The sequence below is a fragment of the Chrysemys picta genome, chromosome 14 (genome assembly GCF_011386835.1).
Source record: "Chrysemys picta bellii isolate R12L10 chromosome 14, ASM1138683v2, whole genome shotgun sequence".
NCBI classification, from domain to species: domain Eukaryota; kingdom Metazoa; phylum Chordata; order Testudines; family Emydidae; genus Chrysemys; species Chrysemys picta.
This window is the reverse complement of record NC_088804.1, coordinates 7,711,511-7,737,036: the sequence shown is the minus strand read 5'-3', so window position 1 is coordinate 7,737,036 and position 25,526 is coordinate 7,711,511. Positions and strand designations below refer to the sequence as shown.

At 46.0% G+C, this 25,526-nt stretch overlaps 2 protein-coding genes across 4 annotated transcripts in view; one reads left to right on the top strand and one right to left on the bottom strand.

The window, feature by feature from the left end:
• Positions 1–609: 609 nt before the first annotated feature.
• CIAPIN1 (cytokine induced apoptosis inhibitor 1) lies at positions 610–24,258 on the bottom strand. 2 transcript variants are annotated; one of them, XM_065566913.1, is made up of 9 exons: positions 24,126–24,258; positions 10,769–10,944; positions 9,719–9,871; positions 8,635–8,711; positions 5,332–5,500; positions 4,419–4,492; positions 4,016–4,131; positions 2,864–2,936; positions 610–2,064 (listed from the first exon to the last, which is right to left on the bottom strand). In XM_065566913.1, the coding sequence occupies exons 1-9, from the start codon at positions 24,185–24,187 to the stop codon at positions 1,954–1,956; spliced, it is 1,011 nt and encodes a 336-aa protein (XP_065422985.1). In that variant the 5' UTR covers positions 24,188–24,258; the 3' UTR covers positions 610–1,953. The 2 variants fall into 2 exon arrangements, with proteins under 2 accessions (XP_065422985.1, XP_065422986.1); XM_065566914.1 differs by lacking the exon at positions 24,126–24,258 and adding an exon at positions 19,749–21,773.
• The window catches only part of COQ9 (coenzyme Q9), a 14,637-nt gene continuing 13,303 nt past the window's right edge, over positions 24,193–25,526 (top strand). For both annotated transcript variants that reach the window (XM_065566916.1, XM_065566915.1), the window contains exon 1: positions 24,193–24,332. In XM_065566916.1, coding sequence (XP_065422988.1) covers positions 24,263–24,332 — 70 coding nt within the window. In that variant the 5' untranslated portion in view covers positions 24,193–24,262. The remainder of the gene's footprint in view (positions 24,333–25,526) is intronic.

The window sequence follows — 25,526 nt, the reverse complement described above, 5'->3', positions numbered from 1 at the left end:
CATTTCTCCAGCAGTAGAACTAGGAAACTGTTCCAGGAAGCCCCTTAACGTCCACATGCCCTTTGCCAGCTGGCAGCCTAGACAACTGTCATGGTGTGTAGTCACGTGAGAGGCTGTTGTATAACCTCAATCTCTCGTATTTACCTCTGGCATCTAGCTGGGGCCCACACTGAATAGCACATAGCTCACACCACGGCCTGTACTCACAAATCAAGTGTAGGGACACTTCCCCTATCACCAGGGTTCACATCCTCTCTTAGATTAGTCACCTATCTTTATTCCTCCCGCTGCAAACCTGACTTCCCTCTTCCTCCTACCCCAAACTTATGAGACAGCCTCCTTTTGAAATGCATGAATAGATGTTCAGTGGAGAAAATTTTGTATTTCTTCTTGAAGGCTTGATTCTATTCTTTCCCACACCGAGTAGAATGAAATATGTGCGTGTGTAATTGTTGCTGGAACAGTTACTGTAGGAGGACGGCTCCCAAGGTGTGCTCAGTGTCTCTGCTTACAAATAGCTCAAGCAGACAGAGCAGTGCCAAGCCAACAAGAATCAGCTGAGAGTCAATGAACAGTTTTAAACCATATTTAAAGCTCCACCAAGACCAATTTTTAACAAATGCTTTATTTGTGGTCACAGCCTTTAAAAACAGAACATCCCTTAATCCTAACCCACTATATGAGCTTATTTCAAGTCAGTGCAGGGTAATGACAAACATGTGAATTTGGATCCTGTACCGAAGTGGCTCCACATAGGATGATTTCATTTTTATATGCAAAAGAGTTGATATGAGGGTGTGAGGTGGGAAACCAAGGAAAAGAAACCTGGTGAACAACAGGGAACTTCTGAGGAATGGCTCTCTTGCCCTGAAGCTGCAGGGAGGGGAGGTTAGCTACAGCCCTGAAAATCTTTCACACTGTAACACCACGTAGGTAAATAAATGCTAAAGCACTGTCAAAGGTCAGCTTCTCTCAGAGAGTGGGAAGGAGGTGGTGGCACATAGCGCCCCAACATTAGGATAATTCAGTAGTTATTGCTAAGTCTTAGTTATAGAACATTGTAGATATACTAATTAAAGAGAAGATAGTTAAGATAGTCACTAGCATTAACCCTTATGTTCCCAGTGCTTATTGGATAGAAGAAGGGGCAGCAAGGCAGAGACTCCATATATAATCCACTTTCTACTTCACAGGCTGGACTATTCTCAAGTTGCTTGAATGAAGCTTTTACCATTTCATGGAAGGAGAGAGAGTAGGGAAAGGAGAGAAAAAGTTTATCACTAGCAGCTTCTCACGACACTTGGAAATCCATTATGTTTGCTAAATTCTGCAAGGGACTTTCATAGGATTCTCTTTGCTAACAGTTCCTATGAATTCCTTTGTGTACATCACACGAAATGACAAACCAGCTCCATGTTTTAATAAACTAAGCACCAAAGAAAGCAGGAGATAGGTGTCGTCTCATGAGACTTGAGCAAAAACTAAGCTAACTCCCCAGGAATAAATATGGCAAAGAGTGGCCTGATCTGAGCTCAGAGGCATTGGCTGGGGTTCCAGATACACTCAGACAAGTTCAGCCTGGCATCCGATTCCCATTGTACAATACCCCTTCTGCCAAGAGCACATATTATGACGGCCAGCGCCTCTCAGTGTTCAGCCGATAAATCTGAAAACCTAACATTAACAAGTCTGTATTACGTACGTGACAGGAAACCAGACATCACTGCAGATTATCAAATACCCCAAAGTGAATTAAGTCTATTGAGATCACATCAGCTCCACGTGCCCTCAACGTCCCAACCCACCCCCACTTCTTCTCCCCTCCCCATAAAGCAGCATTTCCTGGAGAGGGAAATTTGAGGAGATGGGAGGGGAGAGGGGCTGACATAAGCTCTGAAGCCAGTGAGCTGTGGAACTGCTGTGCGCCAATGGTGTCTCTGTAACATCCCCCTCTTAGGCATCATGAAGATTGTTCTCAGCCAGGAGTATCTTCTCTCCGGGTTTAAAGGCTGGCATCCCCATGTAGGGGCAGCTGGCACAGCGGAATGCATCCCCCAGGTAACACTGCCAAGACACAGAGGCGACAAAAAAAATAAAGAGTCAGCTCGTTACCAAGGTCAGACAAAAACAAAGGGTGGGGTTTCCTGGTTTCAGTTCTCTTCCCAATGGGAAGTATTTTGCCCTACACAGAGTTACAATCTGCCCACCAGAGAATAAACCAGCACCGAAAAAATCTGCTTGCAGCCTCTAGCAATCAGCACAAACCTGGTTGAGTCAGGCCTGAGGTCTGAAGTAGCCCGGATTGAATGAAAAAAGAATGCGTTTTCCCTGACCACACAAGGCAGCAGTCTCTTCAGATTAGGGCTAAAGCCTAGCTGCTGTAACATTCAACTCTTGGGGGTCTCAGTTTCTCCAACCCATTCAGAAACTCCTGTTTCACTTTGAACACAGGTGGCTTCCGGGAGAGGAGCTCTCTTAGTAAACACTGAGCAGCTCAATGGATTCAAATTCAGCTCAGGTAGGTCATGAATGAGAATCATAACTATATGGAATTGGGAGACTTCAGTCTAGCTCTTCCTAGAGAGGTATCCATAGAACAAGGAGTGAATGTGCAGAGCAAGAATTTGCTGCAAATACAACTGACGTTACTACAGAGCCACTGAAGCCAAATATTACAAAAGCTGATAGCCCTGCGGAGACAGAATGATTGCTTCTAGGCCACAAATACTGGTGAGTAAAGTCAGCCGATAGGGCGCAATCAGTAACTCAATAGAAAGCACTGGTTTTTTAAACTAGTTCTCAGACAAGAATACACTCTTTCCCTGCCTGTCTATACCACAGGATAGATGGGAAGGATATTTACATTTCCACAAGCAGATTTGGGCTGCAAGCTCTCTTTCTTCTCCTGCTCCAGGTCCTCCGCGAGGCCACACGTGCTGCAGAAGAAATAGGACTCATACTAAACCTGTCTGCAACGGGGTTAGCCACTGACTCTACCCACTTCACCCTCTAACATTTCTTCCTCGGTCCTCCACCCACACGAGATTACAGCCCCAACATAGCATTCCACACAACGGGCTTTAGCGCACGCGCAGTCCCTCTCTCTCACACACACACCTCTACCTTTATTATCCCCTCTAATGTCATAGCCCATAGCCGTGGTTCTCAACTTATTCTCCATTGTGGGCCGCATATGCAGCTCTTTGTGTGTTCTATTTATTGTGTGGATGTGGCCCACATACTACTGGCATGGCCCTGAGAATGTTGCATGGGCTGCAGCTGTGTGCTGATTAGGACGCAAGTGGCCCGTGGGCCACTGGTTGAGAACCACTGGCCCATAGGCCTATGTTGAATGACCCAGTTGCTTGAACTTCCCTCTCTACCTAGCACATGGGGAAATGCTATCAAATACCAAGTTCTTATTTTAAAATCTACATGCAATATTTCTCTGGAAGAAAACAGAGGATGAGTCGTAGTTATAAAAAGAGCCGGTGTGAATCCTCTGGTTGCCCCCAGTGAGTCTGTGTGTTGGGGGAGGACTATTCATCTCACAGGGGAACATTTACGCCTGGGATATAAGTAAATGGATTTTAAAACACTCTAGTTACACCAGCATACACCCTTAACGTAGATTCACTTAAAAGCAGTTTAAATCTTCCTTAAAAATCAGTTTAGCTTATTTTTTAAAAAAAATCATCTAGTTATACTATTGCAATTTTAATACACAGAAGCCCCTTGACAAAATTTAGGAGATGTATACACTAGAATCAAATTTTTGAAAAATTCTACAAAAAGAAATTCACTTGGCTAACAGATTTCTGAATGTGTTTCTTAACTAAATATTGAAATATGGACCTAAACACACTAAGGGTAAAAAAAAACAAAAAGTAAAGATACCAGCCAAATGAGTAATTCTTTGGAGAAACAGCAGCATGCCCTGCTGTTTTTTAAAGGGCGATGGTTAAATCTGATTTGAAGTCAGCACATTCACCAACACATCAAGTCTAGTACTCACCAGTTCTTGCAGGCTTTCTTTTTACCCGATTCCTTACAGGATGGAGCTCTGAGGGAAGATGGATCTGGCTTCTTCAGATCCTCAGAATCTAGCAACTCATCTGAGTCCAGGAGATCCTGAAAGAGACAACATGGAGGAAGAGACAACAAAAGAAGGAAACTGGTTCAATAGGGAATAGGGACACTGCCGATGTTAGAGTCAAAGAAATGACAACACCTGGTATAGCTTGTACCCAAGTGTCAGAATTATGGTCCATGCAATAAACCCCTCGCCATGTAATATTAGAGGAGTTTTTCCATATGGCTCTCACGCCACCCTCTCATCTGTAAAGCCCTACTGAGTACTGTGGGTTAAATTTCATGAAACTTCTAATTTTTGCGTGGAAAACTAAAACAGAACTTACCATTCCCTCATCATCCATATCATTGGCAGAGAGAGTCCACAGCTTTGCAGCAGCAGGGTCCACAGCAGGCTTGCCTGGAGCCAAAACAAGAGAGACATAGACGATGGAATAGCAGGAATCAGACCTACTCCCAGCAAGGAAATGGTTCCAATATCACTCTTGAAAAATTCACTCCCTGTGCCGTGGTGCCTTTTATCATACTGCACCCTACCTGTGGAACACGCTCACTGCTCTCAGAAGCCAAGCAGCCGTGCTCTCGCTCGAATCCATCTTTAAACCTGATTTGTGCAAGGAATCCTCTGTCCACTTCTCCTCATCCTTCATCAGAGATCAGTTATGGAAAAAAAAAAAGTGACAATATCCTCCCCGGTCCACCCATTTTTGACACCAAAATGAGATGCCATTTATAGACGCTGCATCTCTTCATGATACGATCACCCCTTTTATTTCTTGTTTTGCTTGAAATGCAGGGAAACGGTTAGCTGACATTCGAGCAGGCATTGATGCTGGGAGCTGAGACAGCTGTAGCTCCAGTAATCTAACCGCCATTCACAGCCTTCAAAGATCTCGCATAGACCCTTTTGCACAAAGGAAGGAAGGAAGGAACTGGGTAGTACTGGTGTTTCTAAAAACAAAACAAAAACCCCACAGAAAATGCTTTGTAATGCATAGAGAGAGTTGCATAAAGCAACAGGAAAGAGCACAGGTTTCCCTCCTCCTTTGCTTTGCAGTTAACCTTCGAAACAGAAATGGAAGCTTCCAACAGATGTAAAATGGTTTTTAACCAAGATTATGGAGAACCATGTTTTCAAACATCCTTCTTCATTAAGCATTCAAAATTATACTCTCCACTGTACAACGCAAGGAGCTCATACACTCCCAGCACATATACCAGCCTTCTCTTATCTCTTACCTGATGAAGCAGATTTCTTAGCAAAGGAAAGTTTGAGCTGACTTGAGGATCCCACTTCAAAGTTGGGTTTCTTGCCTTCCATTTGAACAGACAAAAGGTCGTTGCCTTGGTACCCCAGATGCTCTTGGACTGACTGGGTCTCCTCAGGGGTCAAAGGCTCCTTCTGCAGCTGGAATGCAAGACACAGTGAGTGTTAGTCCTTGTACAGAACTGCCATATTCCAATGCCTTGTGTGGTCACATCATACCATGCAGCGAAGGTGCATGTACACAAACGCAAGAAGCCTGGGAAACAAGCAGGAAGAACTGGAAGCCCTGGCACAGTCAAAGAACTATGATGTGATTGGAATAACAAAGACTTGGTGGGGCAGTTCAAATGACTGGAGCACTGTCATGGATGAGTATAAACTGTTCAGGAAGGACAGGCAGGGGAGGAAAGGTGGAGGAGTTGCACTGTATGTAAGAGAGGGGTATGATTGCTCCGAGCTCCAGTATGAAACTGGAGAAAAGCCTGTTGAGAGTCTCTGGGTTAAATTTAGAAGCGAGAGCAACAAGGGTGATGTTGTGGTGGGCGTGTGCTATAGATCACTGGACCAGGAGGATGAGGTAGACGCGGCTTTCTTCAGACAATTAACTGAAGTTTCCATAACACCGGCCCTGATTCTAATGGGGGACTTCAATCACCCTGACATCTTCTGGGAGAGCAATACAGCAGTGCACAACAATACAGAAAGTTTTTGGAGAGTGTTGGGGACAACTTCCTGGTGCAACTACTGGAGGAACCAACCAGGGGCCGTTCTCCTCTTGACCTGTTGCTTACAAACAGGGAAGAATTGGTAGGGGAAGTAGAAGTGGGTGGCAACCTGGGCAGCAGTGACCAGGAGATGGTTGAGTTCAGGATCCTCACAAAAGGAAGAAAAGAGAGTAGTAAAATACAGACCCTGGACTTCAGAAAAGCAGACTTTGACTCCCTCAGGGAACTGATGGGCAGGATCCCCTGGGAAGCTAATATGAAGGGGAAAGAAGTCCAGGAGAGCTGGCTGTATTTTAAAGAAGCCTATTGAGGGCACAGGAAAAAAACTATCCTGACGTGCAGAAAGAATAGCAAATATGGCAGGCGACCAGCTTGGCTTAACAGTGAACTCTTCGGTGAGTTTAAACATAAAAAGGAAGCTTACAAGAAGTGGAAACATGGACAGATGTCTAGGGAAGAGTATAAAAATATTGCTCAAGCACCCAGGACAGTAATCAGGAAGGCCAAAACACAACCGGAGTTGCAGCTAGCAAGGGATGTGAAGGGTAACAAGAAGAGTTTCTACAGGTATGTTAGCAACAAGAAAAAGGTCAGGGAAAGCGTGGGACCCTTAATGAATGGGGGAGGCAACCTAGTGACAGAGGATGTGGAAAAAGCTGAAGTACTCACTGCTTTTTTTGCCTTGGTCTTCATGGGCAAGGTCAGCTCCCACACTGCTGTCCTGGGCAACACAGAATGGGGAGGAGGTGAGCAGCCCTCAGTGGTGAAAGAACAGGTTAAGGACTATTTAGAAAAGCTGGACATGCACAAGTCCATGGGTCCAGATCTAATGCATCCGAGGGTGCGGAGGGAGTTGGCTGATGTGATTGCAGAGCCATTGGCCGTTATCTCTGAAAACTCGTGGCAATCGGGGGAGGTCCTGGACGATTGGAAAAAGGCAAATATAGTGCCCATCATTAAAAAAGGGAAGATGGAGAACCCGGGGAACAACAGACCGGTCAGCCTCACCTCAGTCCCCGGAAAAATCATGGAGCACTTGGAGGAGAGCAAGGTGATCAGGAACAGTCAACCTGGATTCACCAAGGGCAAGTCATGCCTGACCAACCTGATTGCCTTCTATGATGAGATAACTGGCTCTGTGGATATGGGGAAAGCAGTGGACGTGATATATCTTGACTTTAGCAAAGCTTTTGATACGGTCTCCCACAGTATTCTTGCCAGCAAGTTAAAGTAGTATGGATTGGATGAATGGACTATAAGGTGGATAGAAAGCTGGCTAGATTGTCGGGCTCAACGGGTAACGATCAACTGCTTGATGTTCAGTTGGCAGCCGGTACCAATCTAAGATGCAGAGAGAGGTAGATATGCTGGAGGGTAGGGATAGGGTCCAGAGTGACCTAGACAAATTGGAGGATTGGGCCAAAAGAAATATGAAGAGGTTCAACAAGGACAAGGGCAGAGTCCTGCACTTATGACGGAAGAATCCCATGCACTGCTACAGGGTGGGGACCGACTGGCTAAGCAGCAGTTCTGCAGAAAAGGACCGGGGGATTACAGTGGATGAGAAGCTGGATATGAATCAGCAGTGTGCCCTCATTGCCAAGAAGGCCAACAGCATATTGGGCTGTATTAGTAGGAGCATTGCTAGCAGATCGAGGGAAGTGATTATTGCCCTCTATTCGGCACTGGTGAGGCCACATCTGGAGTATTATATCCAGTTTTGGGCCCTCCACTACAGAAAGGATGTGGACAAATTGGAGACAGTCCAGCGGAAAGCAACGAAAATTAGGCGGCTGGGGCACATGACTTACGAGGAGAGGCTGAGGGAACTGGGGTTATTTAGTCTGCAGAAGAGAAGAGTGAGGGGGGATTTGATAACAGCCTTCAACTACCTGAAGGGGGGTTCCAAAGATGATGGAGCTTGGCTGTTCTCAGTGGCGGCAGATGACAGAACAATGTTTTCAAGTTGCAGTGGGGGAGGTCCAGGTTGGATATTAGGAAACACTATTTCACTAGGAGGGTGGTGAAGCACTGGAATGCGTTACCTAGGGAGGTGGTGGACTCTCCAGCCTTAGAAGTTTTTAAGGCCTGGCTTGACAAAGCCCTGGCTGGGATGATTTAGTTGGGGTTGGTCCTGCTTTGAGCAGGGGGTTGGACTAGATGACTCCTGAGGTCTCTTCCAACCCTAATCTTTTATGATGGGTTTTGCCTCTGTCCCATGATGTTGCATTATACTTCAGACTGGCTCATTCTCCCAGCTTGCACGAAGTGAATCACGGTTCTGGCTGTTGCACAGCTGGTGATATTACAGTTTACTGCGACTATGCAATTAAAAAAAAAAAATCCATGTATCTTCAAATGAAAAGAAAACTCTTATTCACGCAGTACTAAGAGCAGAGTTTTCATTGCTGGTTGTGCTGCTGCATATTTCCAGGCATACTAAGATGGCTAGGTAGTGAATAACCAGCACCCCTTTTGGAAGACACTTCTCTACATTATACAGTCCTGAAATGGGAGCTCTCGGGAGGTGGTTAGTGCATATACACATACCTCCTTCACTTCCACCAGCCCGGAAAGCGTCAGAGCTGTGAGGAGTCTGGCTGCTGTCTTGATTCTGTTGTTGTCACCTGGGAAACATGACAGAGAACGCAAAACAAAGCTCATTATTAAGAACTAGATGTGTTGCTTGTAACGTGAAAGGACTGACAGTGCTTTAGAAGGCAGCATTCCAGCTAATCCCTTTGTTTACATGCTTCTTTCCTAATCACTCCAGGCACATCTGGGAACTCAGCCGTTCATCCATTCAAATCGGCTCTTCAACTCTGACTATAAATTAGTTCAAAATTATGTTCTTGACAAATACATCACGATCACAAAGGCTTCTCCAGCATCCAAGAAAAAAAAAAAAATCATCTCCACCTACTAAAGAGAAAAATGGGAGCTCCCACTTCGACAGGCTCATGGAAGTCCTCAAAAATATAAAGTCCTAAAAAGTCTGAAGTTCAGAAATATACATTAAAGAACTCATTCCAGAAGGTATCAGGTTTTGCAGCGACAGATTTAATTAACAGCTTTGGTGCATCTGTTTTCCATTGGGTAGTTGGCATTACCTACTAGTAAGACTCCATTCACATCTTTTGTAAATTGTGATGGTATAAGATGCACCGTCTCTCTCCTAAACGTCACTTTATCTTTTTTAGATTATGCAAGTACCTACAGGCCCCAATCAAGATCAAAGCCCTGTTGTGCTACAGAGTAAAAGATGGTCTCAGCCACTAACAGCTCATGACCTAATTTTACAGAGGCCCCAAAAGCCTGACTTTAGTCACTACAAACTCTAGCATCAGCTCTGTGCATCCACTAACCATAGCAGTAGGCTTACAAGAATATGTCTCTCTCTGCCCGTACATTTTCGATACAAGATGGTCATCAGCAGAGATTCTAACATGACAGTGATAAGCTCAGACACAAGATCTCATCGTGCTGCTTACATTAATGAATCACAGGAGCAGAACTACTCTTTATCTGAGTGACATTCAAAGCTCTTGGCCCTTCAGCTTTGGCCTGATCCTCCATGAAAGGACGTTTGGTTGCCTCAGATCCAGGGGCAAGAACATAGCAGACTTGCTCTTACCGATTTGCGCAGCCACTGGTTCTTTCAGAAGGACACGACCCCCAGGCTTGAGTATCCGAGCTATTTCTGCCAGCACCTCTGCACTGTGCAGTGTCATACTGCCTGGTACCATGCCTGACAGAACCACATCAAAACTGGACTCTGCATGCGCCGCTGAAAAGAAGGAAAGATGAAAAGAGAAAAAAAAAAAATACACTTGTCTATCTTACCAGCTATCCCTTCTCTGATCTCCTTCGTACACATGTACGTGACAATCACACCACATGGCGTCAATTAATAAGGCTACAATTTTGTCATGGAGGTCACGGAAGTCACGGAATCCGGGACTTCCAAAAACCTTCATGACTTCAGGCTTAGTGGCTGGGAGCTGCAGGGTCCCACCGCCTCCCGCAGCGGTGCCTGAGGCAGCGGGCCCCCCAAACTCCCAGCCGCTGTGGACAGGGAGACCCCTGCGACTCCCAGCCGCTGGGGGAGGGCGCGTGCGGGAGTGCAGGGGGACCCCCGCAGTCGGGGGCATGGGAGTGCAGGGGGACCCCTGGAGTCTCCCAGCCAGCAGGGCAGGGGGACCCCACAGCTCCCTGCTGCTGGGGAGGGGGCAGGAGGACCCCGTAGCTCCCCTCCACCATGGGGGGCAGGGAGATCCTGGAGCTCTGAGTCCCCCACGGGTGGTGGGGACCCTGGAGCTCCCAATCACCCCGCATTTGCCCAGTCCCTTTGCATTTTATCATGGATATTTTTTAGTAAAAGTCAGGAACAGGTCATGGGCTTCAGTTAATTTTTCTTTATTGCCCATGACCTGTCCCTGACTTTTACAAAATCTTAGCCTTATCCATTAACAATCATTGCTGATGAAACAAACATGACTAGGGTGAATAGCTTTCTTGTTTAGTACTAGCAGTACAAGTCACAAAAGGATTTCTACCTTTATACTTAAAGATGCCCTAGGTTACAAATCAAGGAAAATGCTAGCTCACATCCATTAACATACCCACAGAACATGACACTGCCCTTAAACCAAAATGTGTGGTAAAAATTATATCCCCATCTTACAATGGGACAGTTGGTCAATATTTTCCACAGATATGCGGCTCTCAGGTCCCACCAATGCCTGAATCTTAGCCACCAGATTCTTCAGTCCTTCAACAGGTGAGGAGCTATCCCAGATCACTGCCACACGCTGACCAACTGAGATTCCATACTCCGCCATCTCTGCCGTATCACTGGACCTGAAAGTGCCAGATTGAGAAAGGAAGAAATCAGTGCTAAGACCACCATGCAGAACATGGATTTTCACTTAATCCAGAGGGTTGCCCTCTTTTAAGAGCTAGGATAATTCTTTGGGCACTGGAAACAGAGTTCCCATATCTGCATGTTAACATAGCATGAAGAAATACCATCTCTGTCTACGAGCATAATTCAGTTTCTCTCAAATTGTGATGTTTGCTTCCTCTAGGAGGATCTGCCAGGGGCAGTGCAAACCAAGTTTAAGGTAAGTGGGGGAAAAAGGGTTTTTATACAATCCCAAGCTAGAAATTAATAGGCAATATTAAGTGCTCAGCAGCCATGCCTGCTTGTGACAGTGACTCAGCAAAGAAGAAGTTAATATATTCCCCCCTGCACAGGAGGAGAACATACATCTAAGGGTACATCTAGACTTACCTCCGGGTCCGGCGGCAGGCAATGGATGTTCTGGGATCGATTTATCGCGTCTTGTCTAGACGCGATAAATCGATCCCGGAAGTGCTCGCCGTCGACGCCGGTACTCCAGCTCGGCGAGAGGAGTACGCGGCATCGATGGGGGAGTCTGCCTGCCGCGTCTGGACCCGCGGTAAGTTCGGACTAAGGTACTTCGAATTCAGCTACGTTATTAACGTAGCTGAATTTGCGTACCTTAGTCCGAAGTGGGGGGTTAGTGTGGACCAGGCCTTAGTTTCAGCATCCCCAATCATCCAAATTAAGGCCCTTTGCTCTCCTCCTGACATTTCTTTTTTAAAGAAGTGCTTACATTTGGGGAAACTAGAGTATGGTGAGACAGCAATAATGAAAGTTTGAGAAATCCTGTCCTGTGTAATAACGTTAGAACCACTTCTCTAGTTGTTTTCATCTGGTGGAACTAATTAGGAACCGGTTTACTACACTTAGAGATTGTTTAACTCACCATATTTCCTTCTCAGTCCTTAAATACCTCCAATTTTAAAATTAGTGTTACATCAGCCTTGCCTATTGTACCACTGCGACACACTGTACCCCATTTAACACCCTGTAAACCCACAGTAACCACTTATATATGGTCATATGTTTTACAAAGTATGACTTTTCAAGTGATACCTCAAGACAATCTACTGAACATCACTATCCTGTTGAAATGTGTAGTGACACTATGTGTAAAGTTATAAGTAGGGCTGTCAAGCGATTAAAAAAAATTAATCACAATTAAACACACTGTTAAACAACAGAATACCATTTACTTAAATATTTTTTGATGTTTTCTACATTTTCAAATATATTGATTTCAATTACAACACAGAATACGAAGTGTACAGTTCTCACTATATTTATTTTTTATTAAAAGTATTTGCACAGTAAAAAACAAAAGAAATAGTATTTTTCAAGTCACCCAATACAAGCACTGTAGTGCAATCTCTATCATGAAAGTTGAGCTTACAAATGTAGAATTATGTACAAAAAAATAACTGCATTCAAAAAATAAAACAATGCAAAACTTTAGCGCCTACAAGTCCACCATCCTACTTCAGCCAATCACTCAGACAAACAAGTTTGGTTACATTTGCAGGAGATAATGCTGCCCGCTTCTTGTTTACAATGTCACCTGAAAGTGAGAACAGGCGTTCGCATGGCACTGTTGTAGCTGGCGTCGCAAGATATTTACGTGTCAAATGCGGTAAAGATTCATATGTCCCTTCATGCGTCAACCACCATTCCAGAGGACATGCGTCCATGCCGATGACGGGTTCTGCTCAATAACAATCCAAAGCAGAGCAGACCGACGCATGTTCATTTTCATCATCTGAGTCAGATAACACCACCAGCAGAAGGTTGTTTTTCTTTTTTGGTGGTTCGGGTTCTGTAGTTTCCGCATCAGAGTGTTGCTCTTTTAAAACTTCTGAAAGCATGCTCCACACCGCGTCTCGCTCAGATTTTGGACATCTCTTCAGATTCTTAAACCCTGAGTCGAGTGTTGTAGGTATTTTTAATGAGCACCATCAACATAGAAGCATGTCCTCTGGAATGGTGGCTGAAGCATGAAGGGGTATACGAATATTTAGCATATCTGGCAGGTAAATACCTTGCAGTGCCAGCTACAAAAGTGCCACGCAAACGCCTGTTCTCACTTTCTGGTGACATCGTAAATAAGAAGCGGGCAGCATATCTCCCGTAAATGTAAACAAACTTGTTTGTCTTAGCGATTGGCTGAACAAGAAGTAGGACTGAGTGGACTCTAGGCTCTGAAGTTTTACTTTGTTTTTGAGTGCAATTATGTAACAAAAAAAATCTACATTTGTAAGTTACACTTTCAGGATAAGGAGATTGCACTACTGTACTTGTATGAGGTGAATTGAAAAATACGGTTTCTTCTGTTTATCATTTTTACAGTGCAAATATTTGTAATAAAAATAATAAAGTGAGCACTGTACACTTTGTATTCTGTGTTGTAATATAAATCAATATATTTGAAAATGTAGAAAAACATCCAAAAATATTTAATAAATTTCAATTGGTATTCTATTGTTTAACAGTATGATTAATCACGCTTACTTTTTTTAATTGTGATTAATTTTTTCTGAGTTAATTGCATGAGTTAACTGCGATTAATCAACAGCCCTAATTATAAATTTTACTGTATGAGATTACTGAAGTATGTTATAACTCTGGGGAACACCCACAGACTAGCTCCTCAGAGACAAAGGAGTGTCCAACACCCAGCCAGGTGTTAAAGAGACATTGTCCAGCAGGGGGGGAAGGGAAACAAGAAATATACATTGCATAGAGGGACAATTCTAATCTCAAGTACACAACAGACTGCTGGTCACCTGCACCCCAGCTGGGGGTCAACCTCAAAGAGAGGAAGAGGGTATAAAATAAGACAATGGCTTCCTCATGACCTCTCCCCTCACAGAGCAAGATAGTTTGAAAGACAAAGAAGTAGAGACCAGCCAATCTGCAGATACCTGTGGACTATTTTTGTGGATTGGATTATTCATAGATTCATAGATTCTAGGATTGGAAGGGACCTCGAGAGGTCATCGAGTCCAGTCCCCTGCCCACATGGCAGGACCAAATACTGTCTAGACCATCCCTGATAGACATTTATCTAACCTACTCTTAAATATCTCCAGAGATGGAGATTCCACAACCTCCCTAGGCAATTTATTCCAGTGTTTAACCACCCTCACAGTTAGGAACTTTTTCCTAATGTCCAACCTAGACCTCCCTTGCTGCAGTTTAAACCCATTGCTTCTTGTTCTATCCTTAGAAGCTAAGGTGAACAAGTTTTCTCCCTCCTCCTTATGACACCCTTTTAAATACCTGAAAACTGCTATCATGTCCCCTCTCAGTCTTCTCTTTTCCAAACTAAACAAACCCAATTCTTTCAGCCTTCCTTCATAGGTCATGTTCTCAAGACCTTTAATCATTCTTGTTGCTCTTCTCTGGACCCTTTCCAATTTCTCCACATCTTTTTTAAAATGCAGTGCCCAGAACTGGACACAATACTCCAGCTGAGGCCTAACCAGAGCAGAGTAGAGCGGAAGAATGACTTCTCGTGTCTTGCTCACAACACACCTGTTAATACATCCCAGAATCATGTTTGCTTTTTTTGCAACAGCATCACACTGTTGACTCATATTTAGCTTGTGGTCCACTATAACCCCTAGATCCCTTTCTGCCGTACTCCTTCCTAGACAGTCTCTTCCCATTCTGTATGTGTGAAACTGATTTTTTCTTCCTAAGTGGAGCACTTTGCATTTTTCTTTGTTAAACAGGGCTCTACAAAGAGGCATCACTGAACTAGACGAGTGGTCCCAGGCTGTAGGGGGAACCAGCCTGCAAACTAAGAACTGAACTATGAACTACCTGCAGCATTTGGTGAGGTAAGAAAGTTCCTTGCTTTAAACTTTACCAAGCTAAGTAAAATTTAAGAATTAGATTGCGATTTTATCATTGTATTTCTTTTTGTAACCAATTCTGATTTTTTATGACTGTATCACTTATAATCACTTAAAAATCTATCTTTCTATAGTTAATAAACTTGTTTTAATATTTTATCTAAACCAGTGAGCGTCAACTGGTGTGGCAGGGGAATCTGCTCAGGTTAACAAGGGCTCGTGTATATACATTTCTTTGATAAAATGGACTTATGAGCTTGCACTGTCCAAGGGGGTCTTGAGCTGTGTAAGATGCACATTTCTGGGGTGCAAGGCTGGGGGGATTTGCGGGTGTCTCCCAGTATACAGTTCATGAATGCTCTCCCAGCCATTCATGTAACTTTGTTGGGTGTTGTCAAGGCTGAATCCCCACTCTGGCACTTCGAGTGCAGAAGGTGGGGGGGGGGGGGCACAAGGATTCTAAAAATTAATACTGGCCACTCCAGGCTTGTATTAAACTCCCAAGGTTACAGCTTTTCTCTGACCTTCACATGGTAAATGCTGCCACCACCCAAATGCAAAAAAAACCCTTGGGCCCAGGAAGGAGCACTTGGGAATTCCTCCCTGTGGGGTACCCTCAAGCCCTTTCAGGGGAAGAGCTGAGAAAGAAAATAAAGGAAATTAGTGGCTGCCACCAGCTAATTAAACAACATGCACAAACCTCTTAGGACACCAAAAATCCAATCCTGTTCTTAGAAAGGGTAAATTGTATTAAAAACAAAAAGAAAGAAAATACATCTGGAACTTAGGCTTTTGCTAGATTTTAAAAAGAGCAATTCCAAAAAAATAAGCACCCAACATAGCTTCGAGGGATTCAGCTTAAAGGTTACAAGCAAACAAAAGCATCTGGGGTTAGCACAGAGGAGATCCACAAGCCAAAATAAAGAAATAACCTGATCACGTCTACCTAAACATTCCCTATCCCAATGAGTCCTGCTAGGTATGGAAAATACTTTTTCATACCTGGTTCAAACCTTACACAGCATTGCTACTTATAGCTGCTCCATGTCCCTACAGCCCAGAGAGTCAGAGAAAGGGAACGTTTCTTTCCCCATTTTAAAAGTTCTAGTCTTTCCATTGGCTCTTTTGGTCAGGTGCCCACTTTTTTCCCTTTACCTGGGGTACTTTTTAATCCTTTACAGGTAAAGTAAGTAGAGAACAGTTACCAAGAGGGATTTTACCGCTAACTGGCTGGCTTGGTGTCCATCAAAGGGAGCTACCCGCCTGTCTTTATTTATCACCGGTGTGCCTTCATGCTAATAGCGGTGCATGAGCATTGCCTGGAGGGGCTACTTTTCACTAGCAAAGCAGTGTGAGAGGTATCCTGTGCTAGAGAGTTACGGGGGCACAGATTCCACAGTCCAGCTGGTACCCTGGGAGATGTCAAAACCAGTAAAAGTCATTTGGCAGGTCATTTGGCTTTACAACAAAAAGGGAAGGTTCTTTTCAGTTACAATAAGGTTTCTGTTGCACTACACAAGGCATATCAGATAAGCGGCCACAGGACTATGATTCAGCGTGGAAAGCACTCTACCCTACTTCTTGGGTCTTATCTCAGTCTCACATACATTTTAATCAACTGGTCTCTGAACTCAAGGTTGTTCCCTCCCAAAAATGGGCAAGAAAAGAATCCCGAATTGAAAGAGCAGCAAAGCTACAAACCTCCAACAACTGAGGAATTCTTCAGCAGACAGCGAAAGTTGGACACACAAGGTGCCCTGCTCACCTTCAGTTGAGTTACACATATTGAAAAATGCAACACATTTATGAACGTTCCCTCTTTACGGAGAAGAGTTCAAAGCAGTTTCCCTAGATTTCTACATAAAACTTCTGGAGGAGAATCATTTCTCCATCTTCCCAAAATTCATTGCATTGTTGTCCTCATTCAACTGAGCCTGAGCACGGGCACGTATGCCAGTAGTGCACTTTATCTTTCATCTCACAGGCCTGAGTCACTTGTGTGTGTTCAAATTGGAGGCCCACCCTTTCTTTTTTTCCTGGAAAAATAAGTTGAAACACTTAGATGCAACTAAAAATCAGGTGAAAATTAAAGGTCCACTTTTCGTTAATATTTTCATATATGGGTTCCAACCCATCCAATTTTGGAAAAAGTTTCTATTACTGAAGCATGTTAAAATCACTCAGGGAGGTAACTGTAGAAGTATAACAGAATTCATTATTTCAGGACTTACAGAAGCATGGGACTTGTAATTGAGGTGAAAGATTTCTTATTCTAAAGGCATGATCTATGTCAGGGGTAAGCAACCTATGGCACGTGTGCCAAAGGCAGCATGCGAGCTGATTTTCAGTGGCACTCACACTGCCCAGGTCCTGGCCACTGGTCCGGGGGGCTCTGCATTTTAATTTAATTTTAAATGAAGCTACTTAAACACTTTAAAAACCTTATTTACTTTACATACAATAGTTTAATTATATATTATAGACTTCTAGAAAGAGACCTTCTAAAAATGTTAAAATGTATGACTGGCATGCGAAACCTTAAATCATTGTGAATAAATGAAGACTCGGCACACCACTTCTGAAAGGTTGCCAACCCCTGGTCTACGTTTAAAAAAAATTATACTGGCAGTCAGGGGCGTGAATCCTTGTTGTTCGCAGAGGTGGAGTTCCCACACCAGCACAAAAACTCTGTCAGTGTACACTGCGTCTACACTAGGGGGCTATGCTGACACAGGCACTGTAGTAAAATCGAATTAGCCTCAGGCTACATCTGTAAGAGATGGGGTGTGATTCCCAGACTCCTGCTAGCTCTCATCTCCAGTAGCGTGCTAAACACAGCAGTGCAGCTGCAATAACACGGGCAGTAGCAGCTCATCCTAGCCACCCAGTGTCCACACCTCCCATGGGGTTTGAGCAGGTTTGTACTCAGGGCAGCCAGCACGTGCCATTGCTGCTACCACAGTTACCCCAACTATTTTCAGCGTGCCGGGTCAGATAAGACCTAACACAAGTATGTTTACATAAGCATGGGATCACAGGGCTAGTTGGCAGTGTAGAGGCAGCCATATTCACTGTGGATCAAATCCAGCTCAGGTAAGTAGTGAGCAAAGTCACTGCTAAGTAGCGACTCTTTGGTAACCTTCATGAAATCAACTGGTAGTCTCAGTTCAATTCCTAGCGGACATGTATATGCAGCACCAAAACCACTGCCACAACGGTCACCATTTTAAACAATCTCAGAAGAGAGACCAAGGAATGAATGGACACAGACTGTGTTCTCATCCCTTCGGGGGGGGTGGGGGAGGGAAGGGGGAACCGACTCTCTAGATAGGAAGAAGCGTATTAGCAGAGCAAAGCAGAGTGTTCTGCACTGCTTTTGCCCATGCTCTATCTGCTGCAGATAGTATTTAAAGTGAAATCCTCTATCACTCTGCATCAGTCACAACCTATTTTTCATAAACCCTTACACATACACTTAAAACTTCCAAATTCAATTTCCTAGAGCACAATAATATGGAGTATCAAACCATGGAGCTTCCAGTGGCCTAGAACTAAGCATCACTGCAAGCTATTACTGCTGTTGGTGAGTATTTTAAATACATTCCCTCATGCAGATCTTGTTAACAAGAACACAGGAAAGGGAGGATTAAACCTCTTGGAGGAGCAGAGCCAGGCAAGTGCTTACAGGGATTAGGAAACAGCCGCATGGAGGAGTTTCACAGCTGGGATGCAAAAGCAGGTATTAGTGTAATTGGGAATAAAACCATTTTCTCGAGGGATGCTGGAAATGTTCCAGTTCACTCAGAGCAAAGGGAAGATCTGGTCAGTGGAGAAGTTACTGGCTTTATTCCTTATCTGAGAGTCTGATGAGCACATAACATTTATAGGAGGCACATATGCACATCAACAGGAGGGAATCTGTATTTTGTGGCATTAGCCACAGAAATTCCATGCCAGAAACAGGTCTTGGGACACCGCTCTTCTTTATTCACTGAGTGCCTGTTCAGTTTTTACCTCTACTTCAGACAGATGCATAAAACCTTTGATCTTAAGCTACCTTTTCTTACCAACCTAATACTTATTGTCTGACTACACTTCAGAAAGACTGCAGAGGAATCCACTGGGAGCAGCACAGCTTTCTTTGAAGCTTTCTTTTTACTATCCGCATTACACAGTACGAAACTTAAAGTTTTATTACGTGAATGTCTGTCATGTCAGCAATTAGGAAGAAACCAAAACACCTCTCACTACTGTGCTTCTCTTTCAGCCTAAGGAAGCAACATTATGCTCACGGAAAGTGAGAGGATTAATAATGAGAAAGTAGGACATACCCACAGTTCACCATACAAAATTGTTTCAAGTTGGTAATAGATCTGGCACTTGGAAACGTTCAAACACAGAAAAACTCCTTCCCACTGTGACGGGTTGGATCACAGAAACCCCCTTGGGAGCTGCCACCTGATGTGCAAAGACTACCTCTTCTCCTGTTTTCCCTGCCAGCTCAGGACTCCAGCACCCTGTCTGAATCACTTGTTCCAAAGCTGCAAGTTTACCTGAAAACAGCTCACAGTAGTGTGCTTGTCTTTAGCACTCAGATGCCCAACTCCCAATGGGGTCTAAACCCAGATAAATCCGTTTTACCCTGCATAAAGCTTATGCAGGGCAAACTCATAAATTGTTCGCCCTCTGTAACACTGATAGAGAGATATGCACAGTTGTTTGCTCCCTCAGGTATTAATACATACTCTGAGTAAGTTACTAAATAAAAAGTGATTTTTATTAAATACAGACAGTAGGATTTAAGTGGTTCCAAGTAGTAACAGACAGAACAAAGTAAGTCACAAGCAAAATAAAATAAAATGCGCAAATCTATGCCTAATCAAACTGAATACAGATAATCTCACCCTCAGAGATGCTTCAGTAAGTTTTTTCTCAGACTGGACACCTTCCAGGCCTGGGCACAATTCTTTCCCCTGGTACAGCTCTTGTTGCAGCTCAGGTGATAGCTAGGGGATTCTTCATGATGGCTCCTCTCTCCCCTTGTTCTCTTCCACCCCTTTATATATCTTTTGCATAAGGCGGGAACCCTTTGTCCCTCTGGGTTTCCACCCCCCCCTCACTGGAAAAGCAGCAGGTCTCTGTATGCATCCGAAGAAGTGGGCTGTAGTCCACGAAAGCTTATGCTCTAATAAATTTGTTAGTCTCTAAGGTGCCACAAGTACTCCTGTTCTTTTTGCGGATACAGACTAACACGGCTGCTACTCTGAAACAGGTTAAAGATGGATTCCAGTTCAGGTGACATGATCACATGTCACTGCAACACTTCCTGTATATGTGTGTGCTGGCAAGTGAGTAATGAAGACTCACAGGTAAATACAGCCATCTGCAGACAATGGGAGTCATCAAGATTCCAAACCATCCTTAATGGCCCACACTTTACATAATTACAATAGGCCCTCAGAGTTATGTTTTATATTTCTAGTTTTAGATACAAGAGTGGTACATTTCTACAAATAGGATGATCACACTCAGTAGATTATGAGCTTTGTAATGATACCTTACAAGAGACCTTTTGCATGAAGCATATCCCAGTTACATTATATTCACTTATTATCATGTTTTTATAAAACCATATAGACTGCACAACGTCACACCCACAACAATAAAATAGCCCCCACCAGCAATTAAGTCGCCCAAGCCACACTTCTTTCTACAAATACAGACAGAGTGGGAGGAGGCCTTTAATAAGGCTTCCAGATATCTGGGGGGTGGAGGGGAGAGATGGGAGGAGCATGCTGGCAAATCAAAGGAACATGATTTCTTAGGTGCTTCAGAGCAATTCAGACAGTCAAGGGCAGTAGAGGTAGCAAGTCAAAAAGGACCCAAGAATCAGATCTCCAATGCCAAGTGCAATAAGGTTTTTAGAAGGGCTGTCGATTAATCACAGTTAACTCACGCAATTAACTCAAAAGATTTAATCACGATTAAAAAATAATCATGATTAATCGCACTGTTAAACAATAGAATGCCAATTGATATTAAATATTTTTGGATTTTTTCTACATTTTCAAATATATTGATTTATATTACAACACAGAATACAAAGTGTACAGTGCTCACTTTATATCTTTTTTTTACTACAAATATTTGCACTGTAAAAATGATAAACAGAAGAAACCGTATTTTTCAATTCACCTCATACAAATACAGTAGTGCAATCTCCTTATCCTGAAAGTGTAACTTACAAATGTAGATTTTTTTGTTACATAATTGCACTCAAAAACAAAGTAAAACTTCAGAGCCTAGAGTCCACTCAGTACTACTTCTTGTTCAGCCAATCACTAAGACAAACAAGTTTGTTTACATTTACGGGAGATAATACTGCCCGCTTATTTACAAGGTCACCTGAAAGTAAGAACAGGCATTCGCATGGCACTTTTGTAGCTGGCATCGCAAGGTATTTACATGTCAGATATGCTAAATATTTGTATGCCCCTTTATGCTTCGACCACCCTTCCAGAGGACGTTTCCATGTTGATGATGCTCGGTTAAAAAAAAAAAAAAAAGTGTTAATTAAATTTGTGACTGAACTCCTTGGGGGAGAATTGTAGGTCTCCTGCTCTGTTTTACCCACATTCTGCCATATATTTCATGTTATAGCAGTCTCGGATGATGACCCAGCATGTGTTCATTTTAAGAACACTTTCACAGCAGATTTGACAAAATGTAAAGAAGGTACCAATGTGTGATTTCTAAAAGTAGCTACAGCACTCGACTCAAGGTTTAAGAATCTGAAGTGTTGTCCAAAATCTGAGAGGGACGAGGTGCGGCGCATGCTTTCAGAAGTCTTAAAAGAGCAACGCTCAGAAGCAGAAACTACAGAACCCAAACCACCAAAAAAGAAAATCAACCTTCTGCTGGTGGCATCTAACTCAGATGATGAAAATGAACATGCATCGGTCCATTGTGCTTTGGATCACTATCGAGCAGAACCCGTCACCGGCACAGACACGTCCTCTGGAATGGTGGTTCAAGCATGAAGGGACATAAGAATCTTTATCACATTTTGCATGTAAATATCTTGCGACACAGCCTACAAACAGTGCCATGCAAAAGTCTTTTCTCACTTTCAGGTGACATTGAAAACAAGAAGCGGGCAGCATTATCTCCTGCAAAGTGTAACCAAACTTGTTTGAGGATTGGCTGAAGTAGGACTGAGTGAACAGGTAGGCTCTAAAGTTTTACATTGTTTTATTTTTGAATGCAGTTATTTTTTGTACTTAATTCTACATTTGTAAGTTCAACTTTCATGATAAAGAGATTGCACCCTATTTGTAATGGGGGAATTGAAAAATACTATTTATTTTGTTTTTTACAATGCAAATATTTGTAATAAAAATAAAAAAGTGAGCACTGTACACTTTGTATTCTGTGTTGTAATTGAAATCAATATATTTGAAAATGTAGAAAACATCTAAAAATATTGAAATAGTATTCTATTATTAACAGTGTGATTTATTATGATTAATTTTTTAATCGTGTGATTAATCACCATTTTTTAAAAGCGCTTGGCAGCCTTAGTTTTTAGCTTTTGTTGTCCTAAGTGGTCATCTAGCTTCTGCCCACATAACCAGGGCATGACAGCTGTCAATCATATTATACAATGAGTGTAAAGAAGGGGGCATTGGACTAGGAGCATATTAAGGTGGACATGCTGCAGTGGAAGCAGGCATGGTATGCTGGTATCCTACAGAGACACACCAGGAGAAGAAACAGATGGGAACCAGCATCAAACTAATAGCAGTGTAACACCAGTCGCAGAACAATGGAGGAGAAATGAAAATAAAAAGGGTCTCTCCCCAAAGATAATTAAGCTGGAGAGGCCAAGATCACACTGAAGGCCCTGCGCCAGCAAACAAGATATGACTAAGGCACATCAGCCTAGCACCAGTCAATGACTGAGCAGATCTTACGCCAGGCTGCTAGCTGAGGGGAGGGGGAAGGCCCTCATGCCAGGCAATGCCCAGGTGAGAAGGTGCCCTCATGCCAGGGAAGAGGGCCAAAGAATCTCGCTCCTCCTGACTTTGGGTGAGGGCAGGGTGCTTTTGGCATCCATCGCCCCCAATGAAGGTATTCGCAGCCCAGCAGGGCTCATGGGGGTGGGCCCCAAAGTCATCACTAGAGAGAGGGAATGGGGGGCAAAGGGCCCCCCCCAAATAAGTCTCTTGGGGGAGGATGGGACAGAGGCAACAGGGGGAGGACAGGAGGCACCCAAAGGAGTCACTGGGGGGAAGGGGACAGAGAGAGGGACTAGGGGGAGGGGGCCCCCAAAGGAGTCACTGGGGGGGAGGGATAGAGAGAGGAAATAGGGGGAGAGGGCCCCCAAAGGAGTCACGGGGGGGACAGAGAGAGGGAATAGGGGGCCCCCAAAGGAGTCACTGGGGGAGAGGACAGGGGGAGGGGCCCCCCAAAGGAGTCACAGGGGGGGCAGAGAGAGGGAATAGGGGGAGGGGGCCCCTAAAAGAGTCACGAGGAGGGACAGAGAGAGGAAATAGGGGGAGGGGGCCCCCAAAGGAGTCACGGGGGGGGACAGAGAGAGGAAATAGGGGGAGGGGGCCCTCAAAGGAGTCACGGGGGGGGACAGAGAGAGGAAATAGGGGGAGGGGCCCCCAAAGGAGTCACGGGGGGGACAGAGAGAGGGAACGAGGGGCCCCCCAAAGGAGTCACGGGGGGGACAGAGAGAGGAAATAGGGGGAGGGGGCCCCCCAAAGGAGTCACGGGGGGGAGGGACAGAGAGAGGGAACGAGGGCCCCCCCAAAGGAGTCACTGGGGGGGACAGAGAGAGGGAATAGGGGGAGGGGGCCCCCAAAGGAGTCACGGGGGGGGGGACAGAGAGAGGGAATAGGGGGAGGGGGCCCCCAAAGGAGTCACGTGGGGGCAGAGAGAGGGAATAGGGGGAGGGGGCCCCCAAAGGAGTCACGGGGGGGGACAGAGAGAGGAAATAGGGGGAGGGGCCCCCAAAGGAGCCGGGGGGGACAGAGAGAGGAAATAGGAGGAGAGGAGGGGGCCCCAAAGGAGTCACGGGGGGGGGACAGAGAGAGGGAATAGGGGGAGGGGGCCCCCAAAGGAGTCACGGGAGGGGACAGAGAGAGGGAATAGGGGGAGGGGGCCCCCCCAAGGAGTCACGGGGGGGGTACGGGAGAGGGGCCCCGAAGCTACCGCCGAGCGAAGGGGGAGACCTACGGGGGCTGCCCGGCTCCCTGCCCCGCCGCCCCGCTCACCTCGCCACCGCAGCCGCACTGCCCGTCTCCGCCGCCGGGCCCGGCCTCTTTGGCTCCGTCATCGGCCCGCGCCCTCCGCCCCCACGGGCGCGCCGCGCTGACGGCTCCGGCCCGGCCCGGCCTTGCCCGCTTCCAAGATGGCGGCGGTGGCGGCGGCTGCGGGGAGCCTGCGGCGGGCGGGCTGGGGGCTGCTGCGCTGCGCGCCGGGTGAGGGGGAGCGCGGGGCGGGGCGGGGCGGGGGGTGGTGAAGGGCACCGAGGGGGGCCCGGCTGGCTCCGGGCCTGGTGATCGGGGCGCCGGGTTACCCGGCTGGCGCTGGGCCGAGGCGTGTGTCCCGGCGGGCTGGGGCAGGCGGCCGGGGCGTGCGGTAGGGTGGAGAGTGGGGTGGGTGCTGGGTGCCAGCGGGGTGGCGTTGGGGACAGTGGGGTGAGGGTGCTGGGTGGCGTTGGGGAGAGTGGGGTGGGTGCTGGGTGGCGTTGGGGAGAGGTGGGCGGGTGCTGGGTGGCATTGGGGAGAGTGGGGTGGGTGCTGGGTGCCAGCGGGGTGGTGTTGGGGACAGTGGGGTGAGGGTGCTGGGTGGCATTGGGGAGGGTGGGGTGCGTGCTGGGTGCCAGCGGGGTGGCGTTGGGGAGAGTGGGGTGGGTGCTGGGTGGCGTTGGGGAGAGGTGGGTGGGTGCTGGGTGCCAGTGGCGTGGCGTTGGGGAGAGTGGGGTGAGGGTGCTGGGTGGCGTTGGGGAGAGGTGGGCGGGTGCTGGGTGGCATTGGGGAGGGTGGGGTGGGTGCTGGGTGCCAGTGGGGTGGCATTGGGGAGAGTGGGGTGGGTGCTGGGTGCCAGCAGGGTGGTATTCAGGAGAGTGGGGTGAGGATGCTGGGTGGCATTGGGGAGGGTGGGGTGCGTGCTGGGTGCCAGCGGGGTGGCATTGGGGAGGGTGGGGTGCGTGCTGGGTGCCAGCGGGGTGGCGTTGGGGAGAGTGGTCTGTGTTCTGGGTGCCAGCGGGGTGGTGTTGGGGACAGTGGGGTGAGGGTGCTGGGTGGCGTTGGGGAGAGGTGGGTGGGTGCTGGGTGCCAGTGGGGTGGTGTTGGAGACAGTGGGGTGAGGATGCTGGATGGCAGCGGGGTGGCGCTGTGGAGAGTGGAGTGGGTGCTGGGTACCAGCGGGGTGGCATTGCAGAGAGTGCAGTTGGTGCCGGGTGCCAGTGGGGTGGCATTGTGGAGCACCATTTACAGACACAACTGGCAGCATAGGTGCCCTGCAGGGGTGTCTGGGGGGCGTGCTGCCAGCTCTGTGGTTAAGGCTCTGTAGAAGTTTTCCATTTAACTAGACTCATACACTTCTACCCCAATATAACCTGTCCTCGGAAGCCAAAAAATCTTACTGCGTTATAGGTGAAACTGCGTTAT